This window comes from Filicampus tigris, chromosome 4 (genome assembly GCF_054856515.1).
Source record: "Filicampus tigris isolate MCC_2025a chromosome 4, RoL_Ftig_1.0, whole genome shotgun sequence".
Classification (NCBI taxonomy): Eukaryota; Metazoa; Chordata; class Actinopteri; order Syngnathiformes; family Syngnathidae; genus Filicampus; species Filicampus tigris.
In genome coordinates, this window is record NC_141220.1 from 2,988,639 (window position 1) to 3,015,000 (window position 26,362).

At 40.7% G+C, this 26,362-nt stretch overlaps 1 protein-coding gene across 1 annotated transcript in view; it reads left to right on the plus strand.

The window, feature by feature from the left end:
- The first annotated feature begins 13,869 nt into the window (after positions 1–13,869).
- Positions 13,870–26,362, plus strand: part of pard6a (par-6 family cell polarity regulator alpha) — a 22,543-nt gene continuing 10,050 nt past the window's right edge. Inside the window, exons 1-4 of the mRNA XM_086028258.1 lie at positions 13,870–14,218; positions 16,658–16,880; positions 23,374–23,663; positions 24,616–24,741. Coding sequence (XP_085884384.1) covers positions 14,105–14,218; positions 16,658–16,880; positions 23,374–23,663; positions 24,616–24,741 — 753 coding nt within the window. The 5' untranslated portion in view covers positions 13,870–14,104. The remainder of the gene's footprint in view (positions 14,219–16,657; positions 16,881–23,373; positions 23,664–24,615; positions 24,742–26,362) is intronic.

A 26,362-nucleotide genomic window follows, 5' to 3' on the forward strand; every position in this document is an offset into this window, starting at 1 on the left:
GATACTCATACTGCATATATTTGAATAATTTTGCCTTGATGTTTGGCAGCTGTGATTGTTCGCAACAGTTCAGCTCTTTAAAAGAAAAAAACCTGAGCAAAAAGTAGTTTATCGAAGTATACAATAAGTAAACTTTTTTCATACTAAAATGGAGGCAGTATACTTGAAGTGTACTTTTTAAATATTACATTTTTTTAAACTTCACAGAAGTATGCTTAAGTATACATGGCTTGTACTGAAAAGTATACACCAAAGTTTAAGATAAACTTATATGGAAGCTTCAAGTATACACGTTCCTTCTGTAAAGTATACAGAAAAATGTAAGACTATAAGTACATTAATACTAAGAATTAAAATTATATGAAACCATATCGTTGCTGTCCTGTGAAAAGTATGCATGTCAATTTTTGCTCCAATTTTTAAATTTTTATGTGAAGGGAGTTTCTGCATTACAGATATCCTATTAACGTGAACACAATTTAAAAAAAAACACAAAATTGGACATGCATGGACATGCAAGATATACTTCTTTCTGCCACAAAGTGCTAATACTTAGCCTTGTCAGTATTGGTCCAATTACAGGAAAAGGAAATATGCTTGCATTCAATTGAGAAGTTTAGATGTTTTTCACGACTGACAAGCAGTTTGCTTTAGTTTGTACATGTTCACCATCATAGTACTGAAGTTAACAGGTTCACAATTGTACAGTGCTCAACTGTATTGTCTTTATTTACATTAATCCAAATTACTAAACGTAAAAAATAAATAAAAGAAAGTGCTTCACTGCTATACTAGCGAGGCATCGTTTCGCCCCCTGGCATCGCCTGCGAACCTATCGCGAGAAGAGGTCACGTGAGAATGTCACGAGAATGTATGGTGGCTGTGGGAATCGGAATGCGGTTATTGTTTATTCAGAGGCAGAACATGGACACGTTTTATTAATAAATATTTCGCATACATACAACTTTGCAGGCCGATCGCATCTTTTTCTCCCCTTTCCGCGATCACATTTGTTACCATCCGCGACAACGGGCAGGAAATGTCGTCGGACATATGCGGAAGTGACTTCACCAATGTGGCAATAATGCACTTTATTTTAGTTATTTATATTTATTTGTTTATTTTTAGTAACTCAGAACATACCAACACAAGAACCAACACAGCACATACCAACACAAGAACCACGGTTTGAAAAACGGAAAATAAATAAATTACAGAATATACGATTACAGCGTGACATCATCAGCAGGCGCTGCCACATAACCAATGGGCGGCGAGAGTAGCAGATTTAAAACTTGGTGCCAAAACTTACTTGAATCAAAAGAAAAAAACGGCCTAGGTTCAAACGGATACTTTGCAGCGTGTCGTCTCGTTTTTTTATAAGCATTAAAATAAGACCATGGCTTTTGCCATTTATTACCGGTATTATAAAGATAGGGCTGTGGAGGTTGGCAAGATTTCTTGTATGACTTCGGACAATCAACAAAATTACCCAAAACAAATCACGGAGTGCCCTTTGGACAATGAAGTTGGATGGATTCAAAACCTGATGCTATACTTGGTGAGTGCATTGTATGAGAGTTGTAAACGACCCACAATGATTTCTGATACTATGTAGTGTACACTACCTCTCAAAGTGGCTAATTTTATCCAGTTCCCCTGTAGCATGTATTGCTTATTACTCTGAAGTTAAATTCAGAACGGTATAGAAAACCTTTCATGTCTTGTTAATTGTGAGTGGTTTACCGAAAAATAACATTTGAGTAATGTTTTATTTCACATGTTTTTTCTCACGCACAGCACATACTCAGGTGAAGTTCCCTGATCCACAATCTAAGATTCTAAGAAAAATGTAATATTAGTTATGTGAAACAAATAAATGGGGAAAATGGAAACAATTGAAATCCTGAACTACCTTTCTAAATAAAGAAATATTTGATATCGTGACTTTTTTCCTTCTCATTTTACTTTTATTATATATTTGGAAGGCGGCACGGTGGTCGACTGGTTAGCACGTCCGCCTCACAGTTCAGAGGTCGTGGGTTCGATCCCGGCTCCGGCCTCCCTGTGTGGAGTTTGCATGTTCTCCCCGTACCTGCGTGGGTTTCCTCCGGGTACTCCGGTTTCCTCCCACATTCCAAAAACATGCATGGTAAGTTGATTGGATACTCTAAATTGCCCCTAGGTGTGATTGTGAGTGCGGATGTTTGTCTCTGTGTGCCAACCAATTCAGGGTGTCCCCCGCCTACTGCCCAAAGACAGCTGGGATAGGCTCCAGCACGCCCCGCGACCCTTGTGAGGATAAGCGGTGCAGATAATGGATGGATGGATATATTTGGAAATGCACACTAAGCTATCTTAAAATGTCTTGTACAAGTATAATGGTGCATCAATGATGTTATACTTAAAGTATAAACCTGCGTTGTGAAACCTGTAAAGTGTTAACTAGAAGTATACAATTTGTATACTAGTAGTATATAAATGAGTGCACTTGTAGTACACTTCATGAGTATACTTATAGTATACTTTTATAAACTTAATTTGTTCCAAATTAGTATAAAAAAAGTATTAAATTAGTATACTTTAGTACACTACAAGTACATAGTTCAGAGTACACTTATATACTTTTACTCAAGTATACTTTATAAAGTATACTTCTTGTATACTACTTTTTCGTAAGGGAGATGTGGTTTTTGGCATATTACACATCCACTAATTGATGACGTAAGCAAGGGCGCAATGCAGAAATGTGGAAGCAATAAAAGTTGGCACGTATGCCAGAGTGAGACCAAAGCAGAGCTTGTCTTCATTTATACCATTGAATATTACACCTATGTCCTTTTGTTGTTTCTGTTCACAAGTACTCTCGTTATATGCACGCATGTACAATGTATTTACTTTATTTATGAGGGAAAACATTTTAAGGCATTGACTTTTCAAATAAACACGAACAGTCAACTTTTAAAAAATGACATTGACTAGTGTATTTATTTGACCATGATAGCTGAAAGATAGGAGTGACGGAATGTAACATTCTTTGGTTGCCTTGACTTCTTTCATCCACTAGATGTTCCTCATGTTGCTTTCACCAAAGCACCAACGTTCCGAAACTATTTTGGCACAATTTGAAGGAAAGCCTCAATACTTAATGCTTTTCCCGCCCATCTCTATGGATAATTATGTGATAACCCATCCCCCCCTCCAAAAAAACCCCTTTCCTTTCATGATTGTGTTGAAATACTGGCCATTATTTCTCTTCTTCACTGGGTCTTCTTTTATGCTCCAGCTTCTTCTGTTTTCTGGTGACTACACGTGGCTGTGCCGCACGGGCCAGCCACGGATAGTGGGCACGCCCGAATCATCTCGCGAGAGGAAGCTCGTCTCCTGGAGAGTCAGATTCGAATCCTGACCGGAGCGCAAATAAATGTCACTTACGTGCCTATATTCAAATGTTGATTTTTGAGCATTCTAAATTTTAATTTTCTAAAGTTTAATAAGAATTCGAAGGCATTAAATGATCAAAGTGGTTTTGTTTTATATCCTTTTTTTTTTTGTAATGTTGTTGCTATAGTATTACAATTTCTATGAAAAAGCAATATAAATCCAAACACTCTGTGTGAGAATGGGTCATTTAAAGCTCATTTGCCATTCTATTGATCTGATTTCCAAGCAAATTTGTTAATTTTTAAAGATGTGCATAAACATTTTTAAACATTTTTTCCTCAGTGGTGCTGATTAGCCTTTAGGCTACTCCTTTTATTTTAGGCTTTATTGTATTTACTGTGAACTCATTGTACTGAACTAATAAGAAATTGAAACGAAACCTGTTCAAACACAGATTTTTATTCACAAAGAACATGCACTGCCTGACTGTATACAAAAATTAAATACAAGGATGAATAAAAGTAAATAGTTAAAAAAAAAACAGTACAATGACAACATTTTTTTTACTACACCAAATGAAGGCATTCCTCCATTACAGAAAGATGACAATCACATTCAACAAGAATGAACATGAGGAAAAAAAATACTACAATGAACTTTAGTAATATTACACACATACAGAGTCAGTATTAACATACTCAGACTCACTGTATTTTGTAGTATTAACATAAACAATATTCTACAATATGTACATAAACTGCACACACACACCTACGCAATCAATTCCGACACTCCAGCCATCGCTGCTGCTCTGTGTCATAAAAGGTTGGATGCCTGAAATTTTGACCAGGTCATCTCCTTGTCCATGCCCTTGTCCTTGTATAGAGCGTAAACTTTGGTTTGGCAGTGAATGTATCATACCTGTCAACCTCAGCCAATTGCTCCCCTTATTAATGATTGCAATTCCCCTTATCAAGCAATAATAAACCTTACAAACACAACACGGCACCTATTTACTCACAGAAAGACAGACTATGTAAAATAAGAACAAAGATAATTTGAGTAAACAAGTTTATTTTATTTACCAAATAACCTTGTCATCTGCTACCAGTGACCGAGAAGATCCGGATTAGAGCCGAAATGGGCAAGATGAGATCGGTCTAACAAAAAAACGATTTAAAAAACAAACAAAACATTTTTCCCGTACAAAAATTGTTATAAGGCGTACACAATTTGAAATGATAAATTTTTTTATAAAATACGGGTAAAACGCATAAGTTGACAGGTATTTGCCCGCATGCCCCGGAAAGGCTATATGAATGTGAGGGCTGTCAGGTCCTTGCTTTAGCATCTGACGGCAGGTACGACAAAGACGGCCACTTTGACGAGTCTCTTCCCTTTTCCTCTTCTTCTCAGCCTTTGCAACCAAACGGTGCCTGGTTGCTTCCATCTCTTTCTGGAAAAACTCAGAAGCTGCAAACATTTGGAAAGGCATCATTGGATTGGAGTGCCCCTTGGCAGCATACGTGGCGTGCACCTTTCGAGAGCAGTAAAAGTACCTCGTTGACCCTTGCCGGTAAAAGAAGTGGACGGTCGAGCTGTCCGTCTCAAACTGAGACTTGGGCTGTCCACGGGCCAGGCAGGTCTTCATGCGTCTCTTTGGTGCCGCCTGTAGTTGCTGCTGAAGCTGCTTGTCCAAGACCTCCTCTGTGATTTTAGTAATGGAGTCTTTTGTCAAGGGCATAGGGCCTGAGAGGGCTCAGTGTCAAGGCTCTCTCATGTATCTGGTCCCTTCCAAGAGCAGGTGACTTGTCCTAAAGAGATGGGTCATCCTTAATGCGCCTGACATCCGCAGACGGCTCTAGTATGAGGTAGCCAAGTGACCCCTTGCGGAACACAAGTTGGACTATCCCAGGGAAGAAGTTTCTTCCAGACATCTATAAAGAAATAAATGCTCTTTACCAGAAAGCACATCTTACATTGTCATGTTTAAAGTGGAAATGAATACACAAATTTAATATTCATGCTTAATAACACTGTATTCGCCTTTCATACAAAATAAAACATGAAAATAACTTTTAGAATAAATAAATGTGTACGCTTATGGTCTACAGCAGGGGTCTTCAATCCTGTTCCTCGAGGACCGGTGTCCTCCCTTAGCAAAAAGTAGTTTATCGAAGTATACTATAAGTAAACTTTTTTTATACTAAAATGGAGGCAGTATACCTGAAGTGTACTTTTTAAATACTTCATTTTCTAAACTTCACAGAAGTATGCTTAAGTATACTTGGCTTGTACTGAAAAGTATACACCAAAGTTTAAGATAAACTTATATGGAAGCTTCAAATATACACGTTCCTTCTGTAAAGTATACAGAAAAGACGATAAGATAAGATAAGATAAGATAAGAAGGCCTTTATTGATCCCACAGTGGGGAAATTTTCAGTGTTACAGCAGCAAAGATATAGGTCACACAGGCACAGCGGCATAATGTAGCCATTAATGTATAACATTAACGGCAAACATTCAGAATCAACCCTATGTAAATATACGCAGTAACATGTGTATATACACATGTATATACACAGCAACATACATCTCCATAAAAAGTATGAGGAACACTAATTTTAGCCTGTACATAGTACAGAGGAAAAATACTCTAAGTAAGTGACTGCAGTGCTGTAGTGAAAATGTAGTGAAATGTAAGGAACAGCATTGGATAAAAATAAAACTAGACTAACAGTAGTGGGGAATGTTGAGTATTGCACGGTATTACAGTAGTGGGGAATGTTGGGTATTGCACGATATGAGCTCAGGTGCAGGACTGCACAATTGCACTAATGTCCGCCAGTTTGTAGAGACTACACAATGTTCTTGTTAAAGAGTCTGACAGCAGCAGGCAAGAAGGAGCGGCGGAATCTCTCCTTTGCACAGTGAGGCTGTAACAGTCTGTCACTGAAGGAGCTGTGGAGTGCTGCTAGGGTGCCCTGGAGGGGGTGGTCCGGGTTGTCCAGCATTGATGACAGCTTGGCCAACATCCTCCTGTCCCCCACCTAGTCCACAGAGTCCAGGGAGCAGCCCAGGACAGAGCCGGCCCTCCTGACCAGTTTGTCCAGCCGCTTCTTGTCCCGGGCCGAGACGCCGCCTGCCCAGGTGACCACTCCCTGGAAGATGACCGATGCAACCACCGAGTCATAAAAGTTCCTGAGGAGTGTCCCCTGAACCCCAAAAGACCTCAGTCTCCTGAGTAGGAAGAGTCTGCTCTGACTCTTCCTATAGAGGGCGTCTGTGTTGTCGCACCAGTCCAGTTTATTGTTCAGATGAACACCCAGGTACTTGTAAGTTGAGACCCTCTCAACATCTGTTCCCCGGATCTTCACTGGTGCAGGTGAAGTGCTGGCGCCTACCGAAATCCACCACCATTTTTTGGGATTTCCCCGCATTGATCAGGAGGCGGTTCTGCTGGCACCAGTCCACAAAACCCTGAGTAAGTTCTCTGTACTCCTGATCATCTCCGCCTGTGATGAGGCCGACAATCGCAGAGTCGTCAGAGAACTTCTGCAGGTGACAGGTAGGGGTGTTGTAGTTGAAGTCCAAGGTGTAGAGGGTGAACAGGAAGGGAGCCAAGACAGTTCCCTGTGGGGCCGCCGTGCTACAGAGGAGCACGTCAGACACACAGTCCTGTGTCCTCACATACTGTGGCCGGTTTGTGAGGTAGTCCTGGATCTATGTGGTGAGGTGGTGGGCCACCCCCACCCGCTCCAGCTTGTCTCCCAGTAGGGTGGGCTGAATGGTGTTGAAAGCACTGGAGAAATCAAAGAACATGATCCTCACAGTGCTCCCCGCCTTCTCCAGGTGGGAGAGTGAAGTGTGGAGGAGGTAGATGATGGCATCATCCACACTGATGCCAGGCTGATATGCGAACTGGAGTGGGTCCATTGAGGAGCTCACCAGGGGGCGCAGGTGGACAAGGACCAGTCTCTTCCTCTCCTCTCTGCTGAGTGTGCTCCTCATTACGTGTGTGGCTGCATGATGCAATACCCCAGCCAGAGGCAGGCAACTGCCTGTTTGTGGTTCGTTCTTATTCAACCATCGTCTGTAAGTAACTTAGACAATTATGTGTACCGGTAATGACCATGCAACATTTATATAGGAGCTGAATTGTGGCTGATTGTACTGTGTTGTTGACTGAACATACTAATCACTATCACTAATGCTAATCACGGTTGCTAATCGTTAGCATGTCTGCCTGTTTGTGGTTTATTCTTGTTCATCCATCGTCTGAAACTAACTTACACAATTGTGTGTAATGACATTTATATACGACCTGAATTGTGGATGATTGTAGGTTGTTGACTCAACATACTAATCGCTATCACTAATGCTAATCTCGATCGCTAATCGTTAGCATAGGCTCATCTTGTTCATGTCCATGAAAATACATGTGTATGTAATGCATAGATTGATAGTATTTTCTGCTTCTTGTGCAGTTTCACAATATAAACAGGCAACTTCGCTGCACACCTGGAGTCAGTGGAGTTTGTTTGTGAATGTTTAGCTGTTTGGATAAGCTGGCTTCCTCTACTCGCAAGGCCTATTAGTTTAACAAAACATTAGACTTTAACCGTTTTAATTATTCATGCATTTTAATAGCTTTTAGGATGTATCTTATGTTTCTTTATGTTGGTTACAATTACATGTGAAATGATATAGAAGTAATTGTCATGGCTTGTTAGTGCTGACTTGTATTTATGATGTTTTGTCTCCCTCTGCAGGCGCTTTAGCGCTAAAGCGCCTGCAGAGGGAGGCAAAACATAAGTCACAAGTCAGCACTAACAATCCATGACAGTAATGTGTTAATAATTTCACACATAAGGCGCTCCAAAGTATAAGTCGCACTCCCGGCCAAACTATGAAAAAAACTGCGACTTATAGTCCGGAAAATACGGTATACGGGCCAACTATAAATGTGTACATTACACACATACACACACACCCCTACACACACACATACACACACACACATTATTTGCACACGTTTGAAATATTTCTGTCACTGTTCTGAGGCCCTTTTGCATTTTTGTTTTTGTAGTGAATAAAAATACTTCTTCTACAGAAATAATGTTAATAATTTAACTTTGGAATAGCCTGCCAGAGGACGTCAGGTCCGCAGAGACTGTTGATGTCTTTAAGAGGAAGCTCAAGACACACCTTTTTAGTTTGGCTTTTTACTAATTTTTAAGTAATTTATCTTTTCTTTTGACTGAGGATTCTTCTCTTATTTTACTGATTTTAGTTCTTCAATTATATTACTGTTAGCTTTTAGCTCCAGTGTTTCATCATGGGGGGACCTTCGTGTTGGAGGGGGTGGCTGCCCTTCCCGCAGGGGCCGTCATCGCAGGGTCTCCTTGGGTCCGGGTCGCCGGGGGCCTCTACACTTTGTGTGGGGTCCACCCGGCTGATCCGGGCCGGGGGTCTCTGTGATGGCGGCACTCCCTGTGGCCCGTGGGCTGTCATTCCCCTCAGCGTGAACGAGCCCCCCTTGGGTACCCTTTCCCATATGGTTCCTCTGTGCCTTGTCATGTCTTTTTTAACCAAGTTTATCCGGTTGTGTGCTTTGTATGTATATGTGGTGTGTGTGTGTAGGTGCGAGTGCTGATGTACTGGCGGATATATATCTTTGGGTTTGTTGGGAGGGAGGGCGGTAGCGGGTCTTCCTTTTTTTATGTTGTGTTTTGGACATTTTTACTGGACAGCACTTTGAGTTGCATTCTTTTTGTCTGAAAAGTGCTATATAAATAAATTTGATTTGATTTGAATTTTAATTTAAATATTTTAATTTTCATCTCATGAGGATTCGTTGTTGTAATAAAAATATACATTACATATGAACAGTATCTGTGTGCCCTGGCAACCAATTTGGGGTGTGCCCCGCCTACTGCCCGAAGACAGCTGGGATAGGCTCCAGCACGGCCGCGACCCTTGTGAGGACAAGCGGTATAGGTAATGGATGGATGGATATGAACAGTATGTCGAATGTATATATCCATCTTGTGTCTTATCTTTCCATTCCAACAAAAATTTACAGAAAAATATGGCATATTTTGGAGATAGTTTGAATTGCGAATAATTACGATGAATTATTTTTTAAGCTGTGATTAACTCGATTAAAATCTTTAATCGTTTGACAGGACCTAGTTTAAATGCCCTTCAATGGCGTCAATTATAAGTGGATTTTTGCTATTCGCGGGTCGGCCCAGTCCGTATCCCTTGCGAATAGCTGGGGTCCACTGTATGACTAATTCACTAATTTGAACAAAATAATCATTGGCATTATTGAATTTTAAAATAAAATCATTACAGAATACATACAGAATGTAACACAGAATAGAGAACAAAAATGTTAAAGAATTTTACATTTTACGCACACCTTTTAGGGTTGTCAAAAAATCGATACGTCAATATGAATCAATATTAAATCCAGTATCAATTCAAGATATTCAATTGCTTTGGTATCGATACTTCTCAGTCTCACAACCTCATTCTGATTACACTGACACGCACGGCCCTTCCAGACACCAATGGTGTCACTTTGTACACCAGTGTGTGGGAAATAGACGAAGAGGAATCTGCTTCCTCCAACCAATTCACAACAAGCCTCAGACCACCTCCGACCGGCAAAACCAAAACTTATCAAACTAAAATGACAACAGCAGAATCACAGCCTGTTTTGCTTGAACATCCAAAATGTGCTGTTTGGAAGGATTTTGGGTACGAGGCTGACGAGTCGGGAAAGCCAACCAACTGTGACCGGCCGGTCTGCAAGCATTGCTACAAGGCAGTGAAAGATAGACACCCCAAACTCGACAGAGAAATGAAACAGGTGGGTAAATATTATTGTGTATGGTTACTAGTGAGTGTATATCGGGTTGCACCAACAAATAACTGCTTGGAGACGTTGGCGCTAAACGCCACTTGAGAAAATATACGTAACACTAAAACTAACGGTTAGCTCCTTCTATTTTTACATCTATCGGAACTGGTTACTAGTGAGCATATGTCGGGTTGCACTAACAAATACAGGAACTGTTTGGCGAAGCTGGTGCTAAATGCTTCTTGACAAAATATCCGTAACACTAAAGCTAACGGTTAGCTTCGTCTATTTTTACGTCCATTGTGGCACTTTTGGCAAAGCTTATTTGTCTACAATATTTTACACGTAATATGTTGTACTGTTGTTGTCAGACAGAGACAAGCCCACGCGGAGAAATTTAAAGTTGCATTACACATAAAACAGTACATCCGCAAATAAAGCTTGCTCCACAAATTTCACAGGCCAGCCATTCAATTCCAGGAACTTGTTTATATTTTTTAAGTTAGGTTAAAAGAGGGTCTAAAAATGTCTGGCAGAGAATGAGTTAATATTTACAAAAATGTAAGAAAAATTTGCATTTGTTTGCACTGTTACAACAATATCTTGATTGTTGAATTGATAAGCATCCATTCATCCATTATCTATACCGCTTATCCTCACAAGGGTCGCGGGGAGTGCTGGAGCCTATGCGAGCAGTCTTCGGGCAGTAGGCGGGGTACACCCTGAATTGGTCGCCAACCAGTCACAGACAAACAAACATCCGCACTCACAATCACACCTAGGGGCAATTTAGAGTGTCCAATTAACCTACCAAGCATGTTTTTGGAATGTGGGAGGAAACCGGAGTACCCGGAGAAAACCAAAACAGGCACGGGGAGAACATACAAACGCCACACAGGGAGGCCGTGGCTGGGATCGAGCCCACGACCTCTGAACTGTGAGGCGGACGTGCTAACCAGTCGACCACCATGCCGCCTTGATGAGCATTAACTATTTAAAAATTCGAGGTAAAAAATGTTCAATAACGTGATTCCATTTTTTTCCACAGTTGTATCGAAATCGGTATTGAGTAGTTTTTGCTAGTATCGAATCGATGTTAAAAATTTGGTATCATGACAACACTAGTATCTTGAATTGTTTTATTTTTACTTTCATGTGCAGGTAGGGGTCTCTGCCTCTCCTGACCGCTTGTCCCTGTAAGGAAGCCTTTGCCAATGTTGGTCGCAATCAAGTGGCTTAACATACCTTGTGGATAGCAGTAGTGAAGGATGACAAATGTCGATAATATCGATGCCAGCTCAGTATCAAAATTGGATCGATACTGCTGCGATGAGATTAATACAGTAGTTTCAGTTTCGAGTTAGTATGCACTGCTCAAACAGGGGACAGCTAGGTTTCCAGACTCACTGATCATGTCCCAGAGCCGGGACAGTTTGAACGCCTCACCCTTCCCTCCATTCTCGCACCTCTTGTGTTGTACAGTCTCCCATCTGCCATGTGCCTTAGCAGCACAAAGAAGCAAGAAATCCACCCGCCCTCCAGCACATATGAAGCAGCTCACCGGATTCTCTCACAAAAATCTAATCCAAAATCTTTGTTCTGTACAGGGTAGCTTCTTTTTTAACTTTAGGTCTGTGGGGATTGTTTAATTGTTTAATGGCGATTTGCCTGAATGAGACTTGACAAGTGGGCCCTCTTGCTTTGGTTTTGTATTGGATTCCCTGAACACTGATTGTACTTTGAAAATAATTGGTTTATTGTACAATATTTGTCGTGGAGTGATCATTTTGAACAACTTAAATAAGTTGTTAATTGTTGTTAATTATAAGTAAAATAAAAAGAATCAGAAAAGAAGGGTAACGAAGGGAGAAAAACCCAGATGTTGACAACGTATGGGGAAAAAGTAGTATTTTCTATTTACTAATTAAGTTTGTCCTAATTATGTCCTGGCTTTTAACTATGAAATAATAAAAAAGGAAACATCACAGAAACACCTAAAGGTTGTAAGAAATAATGGTGATTTAGCAATATGATGATGCACCATCCTCAATTATTATCAAGTATCGGTATCGGTGATACAGGCCCTATATTTACTTGGTATTGGAAAGATACCGATATATCCAGTATCACATACCAGATGATTGTTCTAAACAAATGTGACTCCTTTCTCCCTTTGAAGAGTTCGGTTTATGGTTTATCCATCCATTGTCTGAACCTTTTAACCTCACCAGGGATTTAAGTTAATTTTGGTTAAGGTTAAGAATTCATTAAAGAGATTTTAGTTCTAGTACATTCATCTGTTATTAATTTGTATTCACAAAGCAGTTTCAGAGTAACTTTACAGTTAAGTAAAAAAATGGACTGGTCTTAACTATTGGCATGAAAGTGATCAAAATGACCTCAAAGGCATCTTTAAAATACCTTTTTAAAAAACACTTTATTCCAAATTAACCTCTTAATTGCTTACCTCATTCACTACCATTGACAGCTGTACTCTACTGCAAATGTCAAAGATTATCTAGGACAGGAAGCAGTGAATTTAATAGATGTAAACCTATGATAGACAAAATAAAAATTATTAGCTTTAACAAGAAAATTGAAAACTCAGTGCGATGTACTTGAACAGGGGCCTGTCTCTGGCCGGACTGACAATCCTGCCACACACAACAGCAAAGAAAATGAATGCAGAGTTACAGGTCCACGCATGATTGCTTCAGGTATACTTAACTGCATTTTTTTTTTTTCGTTTTAACAGTGGCTCTCCATGAACTCTTGCAAGAAAAAAATGTATTCACATTGGTTAGTCAGTGCTAGTAAGGAATCACAGGTGGATTTTTTTTATGTGGCTACATAGTATGTAGCTGAAATTTGTGGTTCTGTACTATGTCTACAGTCAGTGAATGTAACGTGTGTTAAAACACACACACACCCACACACACGCACACACACCCCCACACACACCCACACACACACACACACACACACACACACACATTACTTCTTGATGCAAACGTGGATCGTCCTTTTGGAATTTTGGTCAAAAAGTTCAGCCTTGATTTATTGGCTCATACAATCTCCCAGCACTTGTGGGCAAATGTGTTGTGTGATGTACTTTTCTCCCCGTCACCTTTGACCCTTATAAACGTGCCATATGTGATACTGTGAAAGAAATTCAACCTGACAGGTTTGACCAGGGGCCAGCCTGGAATGAATGAAGACACCTTGCATAGTAAAGAACCTGTTCTTCGACACAACCCCTGTCACACCTTGATACAGAAAAATGCCACTCAAGGGGGGTTGGGAAAATATCTAACATAGCACACATACTGCACACAAGAGACCTTGAAGAATGTCAAATTACTTTGAAAAAATACAATTGATATTATGTTGTACTGAGAATGTTGATGATTGTTGTTTTACTGAGTTTTAAACATTATATACGTACTTAAAACAGCACCCCCTCTCTCTCTCACACACACGCACACGCGCATACAAGTGTATTGTGGTTAGGCAATTTTCCGAATAGCAGCAGGTTGGCATGCCATTGTTATGAATGTTTTCAGTCAGCTTCCCTCATGCCCCGCCCTCTGCCGCCAGCCTTCTCGGATTGGAGGTGGGTCCACATCGGCTCGCCTCGCATCACATATACTACCGTAATTTCAGAAGATCCCACCTGTCTCGAAGGCAATGGATTTTAGCTCATCAGCCCCTGGCACAATATACCACGAGAAAGCAAAACGTGCGTGTTATGCAAAGTGAATTTCGCCAGTGCTCTCTCACGCGCCTGTTCGGTGATGAAATTGCTTTAACCGGAGTGGACCAGGAAAACAACTGTCATATTGCTGAATGATTTTAGCCGCAGTGCCGCAGTTTGTCATCCAACCCGAGCGAAGAATGTCTCGACAGCAACAGCAGACGTCGTTCAAAGCCACGGACAGCGTGGTGGAGGTTAAAAGTAAAGTAAGTGATTGGTGAATGGTGTGGGGTTGATATCGAGGCAAATGGATTTGATGCACTGATTGCTAGTCCTAATGTCCTTCATAAAAGATGGTTTTATGGAATTTCTTTTCTTAAACAGTTCACATACAGCATGTTTTTCAATCTGAGGCAGGTATTTTGAGCGTATTTTGAGCATGATGACGACTGCGACACTTGTCGCTAGACTACTTAAGCAGGCGGCCGAAGAACGTACGTTCCGCATTGTATCAGGCAATGTTTGAGAATTCAGTTTGTATTTTGGCAAACAAATAAGTCAATGCTGTTCATTTTATTGTACAGGACAATTCACCTCCTTCGACTCGTGATGCTGGTAGAACTACAATGCTCTGGTAGTATTTAGGCAATTAGCAGTCCAACATTAGATTTTTTATTTATTTAATGGTATAAAGCATACGGTGTCGGGATGATCTATACCACGTGTCAAACGCAAAGCCCGGGGGCCAGATCTAGCCCACGACATCCTGTTATGTGGCCCGCGAGGGCAAGTCATGTGTCGACTTCATGTTACGTTCTAATTGACTTCACTTTAAACAACACTGAGATACGAGACATTGCACGATATTTTTTAACCAATCTCCCCGTTAAAATAAATTGAAAAACTGTTGAAGAAACAATTGACTGGTTTCTGATTTCAAAACCAGTTATCTATCAATTTGTTGTGAATATGTGATAATAAAAGATGATCATACTTTTATATGGGTTCGGCCCTCTGACGGCAACCATAACTATGATGTGGCCCGCGACAAAAATGAGTTTGATGCCCCTGATCGACACCCTTATTTGTTTTTTGGTGACATAATGCCCCGAGTGTCGGGGACTGATGGACAGATTGGATGAATTTCTCTCTCGTGCGTGTGCTCAAGCTCACTCAATCTTTCTTTCTGCTTTTCTGTACTCTCTAACCCAAACGGTCGAGGCAGATGGCCGCCCCACATTGAGTCTTGGGCCTGCTCGTGGTTTATTCCCAAGTGGGAGGTTTTCCTTGTTTCTACCTGCCAGTGCTTGCTCTTGTGGGGTTGAGTTGGGGCTCAGTTAATTTTTTAATTAGAGAAGAGTGTGATATTTGACCTGTGTGTTAAGTGCTGTGAGGATTTTGCCTGGCGTTTTGTAAAGAACTGATTTAATAACGTGGCGACTGTCGATACATTACGATCATAACCTTTGGCGAGATCAACCAAACGCATCTCTTTTTCATACTCTTCTATTATCTCTTGATTTGTTTGTATGGACAAAAAAAACTAAACGATTTTTTTCTTTTCCTCGTTTCTAATTCACGTAAAACTATGGGAACACCTCATGGCCTGAGGGACAAATGACAAATACACTGCATAGACATATCTATCACATATCTATCTGTCTATCTTCACACATAGACACATACGGTAGAGGTCCCTCTTAGCCAATGGGATGCCAGGAAGATGCTAGGTGATAGCCAATGGCAGAGCAGCTATGAGTTTGTTGCATTCAGGAAACTGGAGCTGCGAGTAGCAGCCCATATTGTATTTTTACCTTTCGTATCCTGAAATTTCTTTCGTAACAAGAGGCAATATTTTTCTGTTGAGGCGTTTCGTAACTTGATAATTTCGTATGAAGATACGTTCCTAAGTAGAGGTACCACTATATATAATGTGAGGCAGAGTATACGAGCCTGTAAGGACATAATGTTAAGCGAATACCGAATCCGAATCCGGCCGACTTTTACTCACTCTGTTCAGTGCCATTTAAACCCTTTAAGGAGCAACCACATGACTTGCAAAACCACGTAATGTCACTTAATTTTCTACCACAAAATATAATGTGGACTCTTAACAACAAATCAAAATGTCACGCTCAGTTTCGCTGTCACCTCCTGTCTCTTCTTATCAATCCGCGATATGGTACATTCCCTTTTACATTTACATTAGTGTTGTTTGACTTAGCAATTACAATTTTCTCTGGGTACTCCACTTCCCTCCCACATTCCCAAAATATGGATGTTAGGTTGATTCAAAACTCAAAATTGTCATTAGATGATGGCCATGACCCTAATGAGGACAAGAAAATGGACAAGAATGTAAATATTAAAATACAATTTACACCCTTAATAAAGTCCACTGATAGTGTAGTGGTACACACGCCTGAGTTGTGTGCGGGCAGCGTGGGATCGATTCCCGCTCAGTGACAGTGTCTATGTGTGCCCTGCGACTGGCTGGCGACCAGTTCAGGGTGTAGTCTGCCTTCGCCCATTGACGGCTGGGATAGGCTCCAGCAATTCCCCGCGACCCTGTATAGGATAAGCGGTTTGGAAGATGACATGACATGACATGACCCTTAATAAAATACACATTTAGTTCAATCTGACATGCATGTAATTTAATTGTTTAAAATAGCATTTCTTGCTGTTCAATGTCATGTTTGCAGTTTGACGCAGAATACCGTCGCTTTGCTTTCAAGAGGAACTGCCCAGGTGGCTTCCAAGAGTTCTATAGCCTCCTCCAGACTATCCACCACATCCCTGAAGTAGACATGTTATTAGGATACGCAGATGACCATGGAGACCTTCTTCCAATCAACAATGACGATAACTTCCACAAAGCTGTCTCATCAGCAAATCCCTTGCTTCGCATTATCATAACCAAGAAAGGTAAGGATGGAATAATAATTGTATTCTGTTAATTGGAAGTTTTTTTTAAATGCCAGTTAAAATTTCATAAAGGCTCTAAACAAGGGATGCACATTTGAAAAAAAAATCCTTTATAAACAATGGAGTGAAATCAACAATCATTAAAGGAATACACTGATACCACTTTTTTCAGACTGAGTATGAGTACAAGTACTGTACTTATATTTGAATACTCGCCGTTAGAGAGTACCAGAGATGGGGACTTGCAACCTAGGCTCAGTGTGTGTGGGTGTGTGTGTGGGTGTTTGGGGGGTCGGGGGGTGTGTGTGTGTGTGGGGGGGGGGGGTGCGTGCGTGCGGCTCGGGTCAATCACCAGCATGGCAAACTCGGAGCAACAGGCTGCTGCAACTCTGCCATTTGTTATAGCTTTTGTCTTGGACTCGTCGTCAGGGACTTGAGACTTGACTTGTAACCTAAAGACTTGGACTTTAGGGTCAAAGACTTGAGACTTGACTTGGGCTTGGCCTTAGAGACTCATCCCATCTCTGGCAAGTACCAATTCTTGATAATGCCATTAGGTCCTGCAATTGTGAAATTTAAAATTGTTTTATTTCAATCAAATATTGGTCAAATATTGGTCACTGCCATGTGTTTTACTCTAACAACTAGTAGCTAGTAACTAGCAGAGCTGGGCATTTTATTAAAAATTGAGTGTCTGTTATTCGTCATCCGTTTGCAGTGTGGGTACCCTTCCGTCGTCCGTCATTCGCCTTTTTTTCCAGGGCAAAAAAAAATACTGTCCGTCTATAGGTCGGTCCGCCTCTATTTTTAAACAGACTGAACTTTCACTCATACCAACCCCCACCCCCCACCAGCTGGACGGTATTTGAACAGAAATAATGGCTCGCTGCGCTTTGGAAGCCTGCCTGCTTGCTTTGACAGCCCGGTCCCTCACTCAAATCTGTCCCCCAAGCAACAACTCACTATTTTCCTGCCCACGCCCATCGCGGCCATCGAAGCTTCACCGCGAAAAATAGACTAATGACGGACTGCAGACAAATGGCGGACTAAATAAAGGGGTTCCATCTATGCTTAATCAGTCGATTTCAAGAATTTTCCCATCATTCATCAATCCGTCAGTGACGGATAGACAGACCGGTCCGTCACATAGACCAATGTTTTTCAAACTCTGTGCCGGGAGATATTGTCAGGTGTGCCGTGGGAAATAATCTAATTTGTGTGCCTGTGCGGTCTAGCGCCTGGCAGCGTAATCGTGTCTTTACTACATTGGAGTACTCTTCCATACCAGGTGGTAGCAGCAGCAGCAGGTAGCTAATTGTCTTTGTTTAGAGACAAGCGAATTAGTGACACTTTTATCTAAGCAGGCCCATGTTTTCAAAAATACTTTTTCTTTGTGTTTATTTAATTCCTATTCAAGACGTTATAAAATAACGTCATTCTTCAATGTTAAGAAATGGTTATACAAACAATATAACACTTATATTGTTAAAATTAGCTTTTTTTCCCACAATTTAAGATGGTGGTGTGCTGCAGGATTTGTTCAATGAAATAAATGTGCTTTGACTCAAAAAAGTTTGAAAAACACTGACATAGACGGAATGCCCAGCTCTGGTAACTCTACTAACAACTTGTCATTAAAACATGACAACACTATTATGTGTTTTCATGTTCATAACTTGAATTGAACTACTGTAATACTGAATGTTTATATAATATTCAAATTTATTGAGATGCACTTTCAAGATTTATTTAATGGTTACAATGAAACATTTAGTTCTGAACGCTCCTTTTTCCGTACAATTTGAGTTACGTGCAAAACGTTTGTTAAAAAAAAAAAAAAATTACCTTTACTTGCATACTATATTCGATATACGAACAGTCTTGGCATAAACAAGCGGATGGATCAATGTTGTAGTTATTCTCGCACTGCGTATTAATCAATGGTAACATAACATGCATAACACATTGCTGTGATCTGAGAACTAGTGACATCCATGGCTTAAGGCGGAAGCGTAACCATGATAAATATCCATCCCCACATGTTGTCACAAGTTCCACCTATATGCAATCCATTCACCCAATCACAGATTCCAGAAGCAGCCGTGTTGAATAAATGCAGAAGCCGGTCCAGTGTTGACAGACAGGTTGAACATTTGCCAAACGTAAATAAAGCTAAACAGTCAGAATGGCTCCTAAGAAAAGGGAAACTGCTAAAGGAAGTGTTATTGGAAACGCCTGTTATACATGAGCAGAAAGATGTGTCCTCTTCTTGTCGTGGTTTGTAACCAGGCTACAGATCTGTTGTCGTTTGACTTTTCTTAAGGCTCTGATACACCAAAACGACGTTCGCCAACAGCGACAGACGCTTACCCCCTGTGGCGTCGGGCCGGCTGTCGGCACGTCACGCTGGCAAAACACACCGCAACGCTGACCATTAGAGTACCTCCCTGTGCATGCATAAGATGTAATACCCTTCCACACCATCGGCGGCGGTTGTTTATCCGCATTTGTCACATCCCATTGGTGCTCCAAGCGCTGATTTGCTAGCTAACAGCCAATCAGAGTGACCAAATGTCACGACTGGCGACGCCGATTCAACATACGTAAACGCCCCCAAGACGCTTACAGACGGGTTACGACACTAAGACGGTGGCCACTACACCAATCAGACGGCGCTTAAAGACGCCACGACGCTTCACGACCTCCGACGTCGGTTTGGTGTATCAGGGCCTTTACACAGACAAATGAGAAAGCAATCACTGGTGATAGTGTGAGCGATGCAATCAAAAAATTATAAAAATGATCAAAAGATATATGTAGCGAATACATTTTTTAAATGATAATGTTACATTCCACTTTATCCATCCATCCATTATCCAACACGCTTATCCTCACAAGGGCCGCGGGCGTGCTGGAGCCTATCCCAGCTGTCTTTGGGCAGTAGGCGGGGTACACCCCGAACCGGTTGCCAGCCAATCGCAGGGCACATAGAGACAAACAAACATTCACACTCACAATCACACCTATGGGCAATTTAGAGTTTCCAATTAACCTACCATGCATGTTTTTGGAATGTGGTAGGAAACCGGAGTACCCAGAGAAAACCCACACAGGCACGGGGATAACATGCAAACTCCTCACAGGCGGGCGTGCTAACTAGTCGACCACTGCGCCGCCCGACATTCCACTTTATTTTATTTTTTTTTTACAGAAAAAAAGTTTCAGTGAATTGGTACGCCAAACTCACCCAATGAATTAGAAAAGAAACACATAAGAAACACTTGAATTAGATCTTCTCCATGTCATGGAAGAAGACTCTTTTTCAATGGAGGAGCTGTAGTCCTCTTCCCCTTTTTCCCTTTTCGGGTCAAGTTAATAAGCAAGAAATAGTTGTCATTTTTTTGCGTATTCTACCTGTTTTCTGAAGCTGAGCCATGACTGGTTTTACCTGAGTCCTGAGCAACTGTGATGTCATTTTCAGTTCACAGCAAGTTACAAAATGGTCCCCTGAGATGGAGAGAAACGGATATATGTCACTACTTATATTTTACTACTTAACTCATATTCCACATGCACAATATCAATCAGAATGCCGTGTTTAGACTAGTGGGGCTGCATACGATATTATTGTAAAGAAAACTTTTGGGTTGACTTCTCTTTAAACCTGGATACCTGCTCAGATTATCCATGCTCCAATGCAACTGTGATTGAGGCGAACCGCTGCACAAAGTAAACTTTTCATGGCCAGTGTTTGATGTCCAGTATTGTGCAGATGACAACAAATGACAACTTTATTGCACGCTTTACGATCCTGGTGAGGTTTAGTGCTTCAGAAAATGGATGGATGGAGATGGACAGCTATGGTGAGTGGTAGTTTAAATCATTTATTTTGGTCTTTGAGAATGTCTTCATATGAAAATGACCAATTGCAATTATCTTAAAATATGTGTGTGCACGGATATGTGCAATGTGCATTGTTGAATGGTCACTGTTAAGTAAATAGTTCTGTGATTTATTCTTTGAAGCATTAATATACAGTCAAACACTCCCACGCTCAGTGATGCTGTAATGTTCCTGACAGAATTTTAGAAATATGAAAATTAACATAAATTGTCGGAAGTGAGTTTCTGTAACTTGGCAGCTCTGTGAATGTGATTCAGTCATAAATTTTTAACTTTAGCACTTGTGTAAGAAAAGTAAAATAGTTGGGCGCATCCAGTTTACAAAAAATGTCTAGAGCCCTGCTTTAATTTATTTTGCATTTATTTTATTCAAGTGCAGTACATTCTCATGTTTGAGGTTGATGTAACCCAAATGTTTGGAATAAATGGGTCATATTTTCTCACACCTACCGTTGTCAGTCACTGTATAACAATTGATATAAAAAATATATTCAAGAAAATATCATATCGGACAATATTGTTATCGGACAGTACTCTAGGCCGCAATATCAGTATCATATCAGAAGTGAAAAAAGTTGTATCGGGACACCCCTAGTTGCTGTTAATACTCCAGCTATTAAAATTAGCAATGACAAAGTTTGAACTCTAAAATGACAGTCTGTCAAAATGCTCAATCTGTTTGGGAAGGCTACTTCAAACTGGGTCCAAGACACCCAAAATTTGAAAATTGGATGATGGGTTCCGGAGAATTTTTTTAGTGTGTGTCTAGGGAGAAAATTTCATTTTGGGAGTTGGCCTATAGAAAATCTAGTCAAAAATACCGTCAAATTTGAGTACCGGTACAACAAAGCATTGTGTTTATGTTTCTGGGTTACCACCATTCGCCTGTATCTCCTTGACCCTTTGATTTCGTCTGCTATTCAGGAATCCGTTCACTGATTGGTAGCGCAAATGTAACGTGCTAACATTCTGGCATAGGGTCTATAGGTAGAGTACTCTTCTGGTCGTGAGCGTGTCTGCCATATTTGATGTGGCAACGCCCCAGTAAGCGAATACACATCAACTTCACTTAATTTAAAAAAGTAACAACCTACAGTGTACAAATGTTATGCCTTTCATTCGTCCATTTACACACGCTAATTAGATTTGGGTACAGATTGGCACCAGACAACATATCGTCGCTGTCTTGTGAAAAACATTTCTGTTCAATTTTCTTAGTTTTACGTGATTGGTGTTTTTTTTTGTTTTTTTTTCAAAATTGTTTTGAAAAAAGTTTTTCATTTCATTTTTAGAGATGTAAATGTTTATTTAATTTTTAGAGTTGATGGTACGTTTTGTAGGATGATAGAATATTTATCTCTCCAATATATGCTGTGAGTGAGCAAGATTTTATGACTTGATTTATATCTTGCTTTAACCAAGTAACGACTTGACTTGCTAGAAACTTGGTGGCAACTCGACTTCACTTGCTTGATTTTTTTTTTTTTTTTTTCCCCCACAATGACTTGGGACTTGCATGTACTTTATGTGACTTACCCCCATCTTTGATGATATCCAGTACAAGAGCTGTAACAAATGCTTTTCCTTTTCCAAGGTCATACTGCCCCGTTTTGTCAGAGAGGTATTAATGTAACAATATGGTAATTGATGTGGCTATAGTTTTCTGTGGTGTTAAAATACAGTATAATGCATTATGCTAATATAATAATGCTGTAGCTAATATTTCCATCCATCCATCCATTGTCCATACCTCTTATCCTCACAAGGGTCGCGGGGATTGCAGGAGCCTATCCCAGCTGTCTTCGGGCAGTAGGCGGGGGACACCCTGAATTGGTTGCCAGCCAATCGCAGGGCACACAGATACTGTTCATATGTAATGTATATTTTTATTACAACAACGAATCCTCATGAGATGAAAATTAAAATATTTAAATTCAAATTCATATCAAATCAAATTTATTTATATAGCACTTTTCATACAAAAAGAATGCAACTCAAAGTGCTGTCCAGTAAAAATGTCCAAAACACAACATAAAAAGGAAGACCCGCTACCGCCCTCTCTCCCAACAAACCCAAAGATATATATCCGCCAGTACATCAGCACTCGCACCTACACACACACACACACACACACACACACACCCCACATATACACACAAAGCATACAACCGGATAAACTTTGTTAAAAAAGACATGACAAGGCACAGAGGAACCATATGGGAACAACCACTCGCACTCACAATCACACCTAGGGGCGATTTGGAGTGTCCAATCGACCTACCAAGCATATTTTAACTGGAGTACCCGGAGAAAACCCACGCAGGCACGGGGAGAACATGCAAACTCCACATCGGGGGTCCCACGACCTCTGAACTGTGAGGCGGACGTGCTAACCAATCGACCATCTAATATTTCCATTACCTTAATTAGTCAAGTCTTAGTCATTGTAAAATATTAGGACCAGCTCTCCGTATGTATGTCTTTTTTTTTTTTTTTTTTAACCATTAGTCAATAGACACCATGAACATAATTTTAACTGTAATAAGAACTTTTGTTTCTTTGTTTCCCTATCTTTTTCTGTCTTCACAAAGAGGATGAACCTGTAGTTTTTGCAACGAACTCCCTCCAGAGGCGGAAAAAAGGCCTGGGTTTAACAGGACTCCGTAACGCTGGCTCATTGTCTGCCCACTCTAAGAGCAAAATGGGTCTCCTGATTGGCCGACCACAAAACTTCCGTCAAATTTCATCAATTATTGACGTAGATATCCTACCCGAGACACATCGCCGTGTACGGCTCCACAAGCACGGTACCCATAAACCTCTGGGCTTCTACATCCGAGATGGGGCCAGTATGAGAGTGACGCCTTATGGTGTAGAAAAGGTAAGATTCATCATTTTATGTTAAAATACTGCCCTGATTAGATGGTGTAACACATTCCAATATGGTCAACATTTGAACACATTGTTGGATGCTTAGAATGCATTCTATGACCTTTCCATGAGCCCAAATGTAACAAATTCCTCCAATGCCTTTTTTAAAGGAAAAAAATAACCCAAACATTTTTTTTTCAAGAATATGTTCCCGGCAGGACCACTAATTGAAACACGGCATTCTGATTTATATTGCATTTGTGGAATATGAGTTAAGCAGCAAAATCCACCCCTTTTTAGCCATTTCACGGGTGGCCATTTTGTCATTTCTGTCGACTGAAAATGACATCACAACTACTCAGGGCACAGTTAACGACCAATCACGGTTCAGCTTCAGAAAACAAGTCAGCCGTGATTGGTCGTTACCTGAGTAGTTGTGATGTCATTTTCAGTCGACAGAAGTGCCAAAATGGCCGCCCCCAGAGATAGCTAAAAACGTGTGGATTAACTCTTATTCTACAAATGCAATATTTATCAGAATGCCTTGTTTCAACTAGTGAGCTTGCATTCTTGAAAAAAAATATGTTTGGTCTGACTTCCCCCTTTAAGCCCGTATCCCAACGAGGGGAAAACGATTGCAATGGTAGTGAATGTGTCTTTCTCGTCAGGGTTTGTTCAAGGTTGCATAGTTTTGCTAGGCGTTCTCCAGACCTTCGCCTGTATTTTTCTTATGACAAGAAAAAACATTAAAACTGTCGGTGAAGGTCTGGAGAATGTTTCGTGAGCGTTTGCGACCTTGAACGAATCCTGACGTGAATGTGCATTCGCTAATTTCGCCCCTCAGTGGGGTACAGCCTTTAGCTGTGGACATGTACTTTGAATGTTATTCACTGATGGAGATTGATGTGATGCACATTTGTTTTTTTACTGTTTTATTTACTTTATCCCTTTCCCTACCACAGGTTCCAGGAGTGTTCATATCCCGCCTTGTGCGTGGTGGTCTTGCAGAGAGCACTGGTCTCCTGGGAGTTAACGATGAAATTCTAGAGGTCAATGGTATTGATGTTACAGGAAAATCATTAGACCAGGTAATTGCAATTAATAACACAAAATTATTCAGATACCATCCAGTCTTGGCCCACATGTGCTGTAACTAGGGATGTCCCGATCATGCTTTTTTTGGCTTTTCTTTGGTTTGAAGTATCTGCCGATACCGAGTCCTGATCCAATACCGCGGAAATACATTAAGAAAAAAAGAGTGCATCCGATTTTTCCAAATGCTTTTTGTAATACTCTGAAAATAAACTCAACGTTCGATATTTTTTCCTCACTTTTTTAAGCACAAAATTCGATGATACACATGTTGAACAACTCAATATGTATTGGTTCATCTCAGAACTTGAAACTCTTAGCGGAATTTTAGCATAAATTTAGCAAATACAGGAACTATAGCCGTGATATTTGCGCTACTTGAAACAATACATATCAACGTGCACGACGCAAATGGCACAATTTTAGTTGATTGGCCCATATAAGTATTACCACAGAGGGATTCCTATCTTTGATACAGTTGATTTATCTAATGGTAAACAATAAACGGTGATCGACCGGTTAGCACGTCCGCCTCACAGTGCAGAGGTCGTGGGTTCGAATCCGGCCCCGTCCTTCCTGTGTGGGGTTTGCATGTTCTCCCTGTGCCTGCGTGGGTTTTCTCCGGGTACTCCGGTTTCCTCTCACATTCCAAAAAACATGCATGATAAGTTGATTGGACACTCTAAAATTGCCCCGGGGTGTGATTGTGAGTGCGGATGTTTGTTTGTTTCTGTGTGCCCTGCAATTGGCTGGCAACCAATTCGGTGTGTACCCCGCCTACTGCTCGAAGACAGCTGGGATAGGCTCCAGCACTCCCCCCCGACCCTTGTGAGGAAAAGCAGTGTAGATAATGGATGGATGTATGGATGGTAAACAATAAATTTACATTGTTATTTAAAGGCTTGTGCACGCCAAAAAGAATAGCTCACGCAGCTATGTAGTTGTTGGGATACTTATGTGACTTCTCTCATCTAGAAAGGACACTATAGATTTATGACCTCATTAAATGCAACCAATGGGGAACAAGCTCGCTTGTCACCAAATCGTTTACACTTGTTAAACTTCTATTTGAAGTTATGTCGTTTGGACATGTAACAATTATTAACCTGTCCGTCAAGCTCTCAGCTGTCTCAACTCTTTGACGATGCCGATTAGCGAGGAGGCTTCTTTATATCAGGCAAGGCAGACATATATAGGAGCATCTTTCATCTTACCTGTCCCTCCGAACAAGTTATAAAGACAACCCGACCGCTCTGCCTGCAGGAGAGCTGTGCACAGCAGAGACTAAAACTGAAACTAAGCTACTACTGTTCTATTTGGCAAGATATTTGCACATTTGTATTATTTTGTAGCTTTGTGAACTTTTAATGTTCAGAAAATAATCAAACCGAACTTGTTCACCCTCTACCAGATCAGCAGAAAATCATGTGATCGGCCCCGATTTCCAATCACGTGATTGGATCGGGATATCCCTAGTAACAATGTAACAATGCCATTAGCCTCTCCCTGCCTTTTATACTGCTAACACAAATACGTACAGGTATTTCAAATAGATAGCCAAGAGGTTTGTTGTGCTTTCCTATCATTTCATGTGAACCATTTTCAGAAAATGAGTGA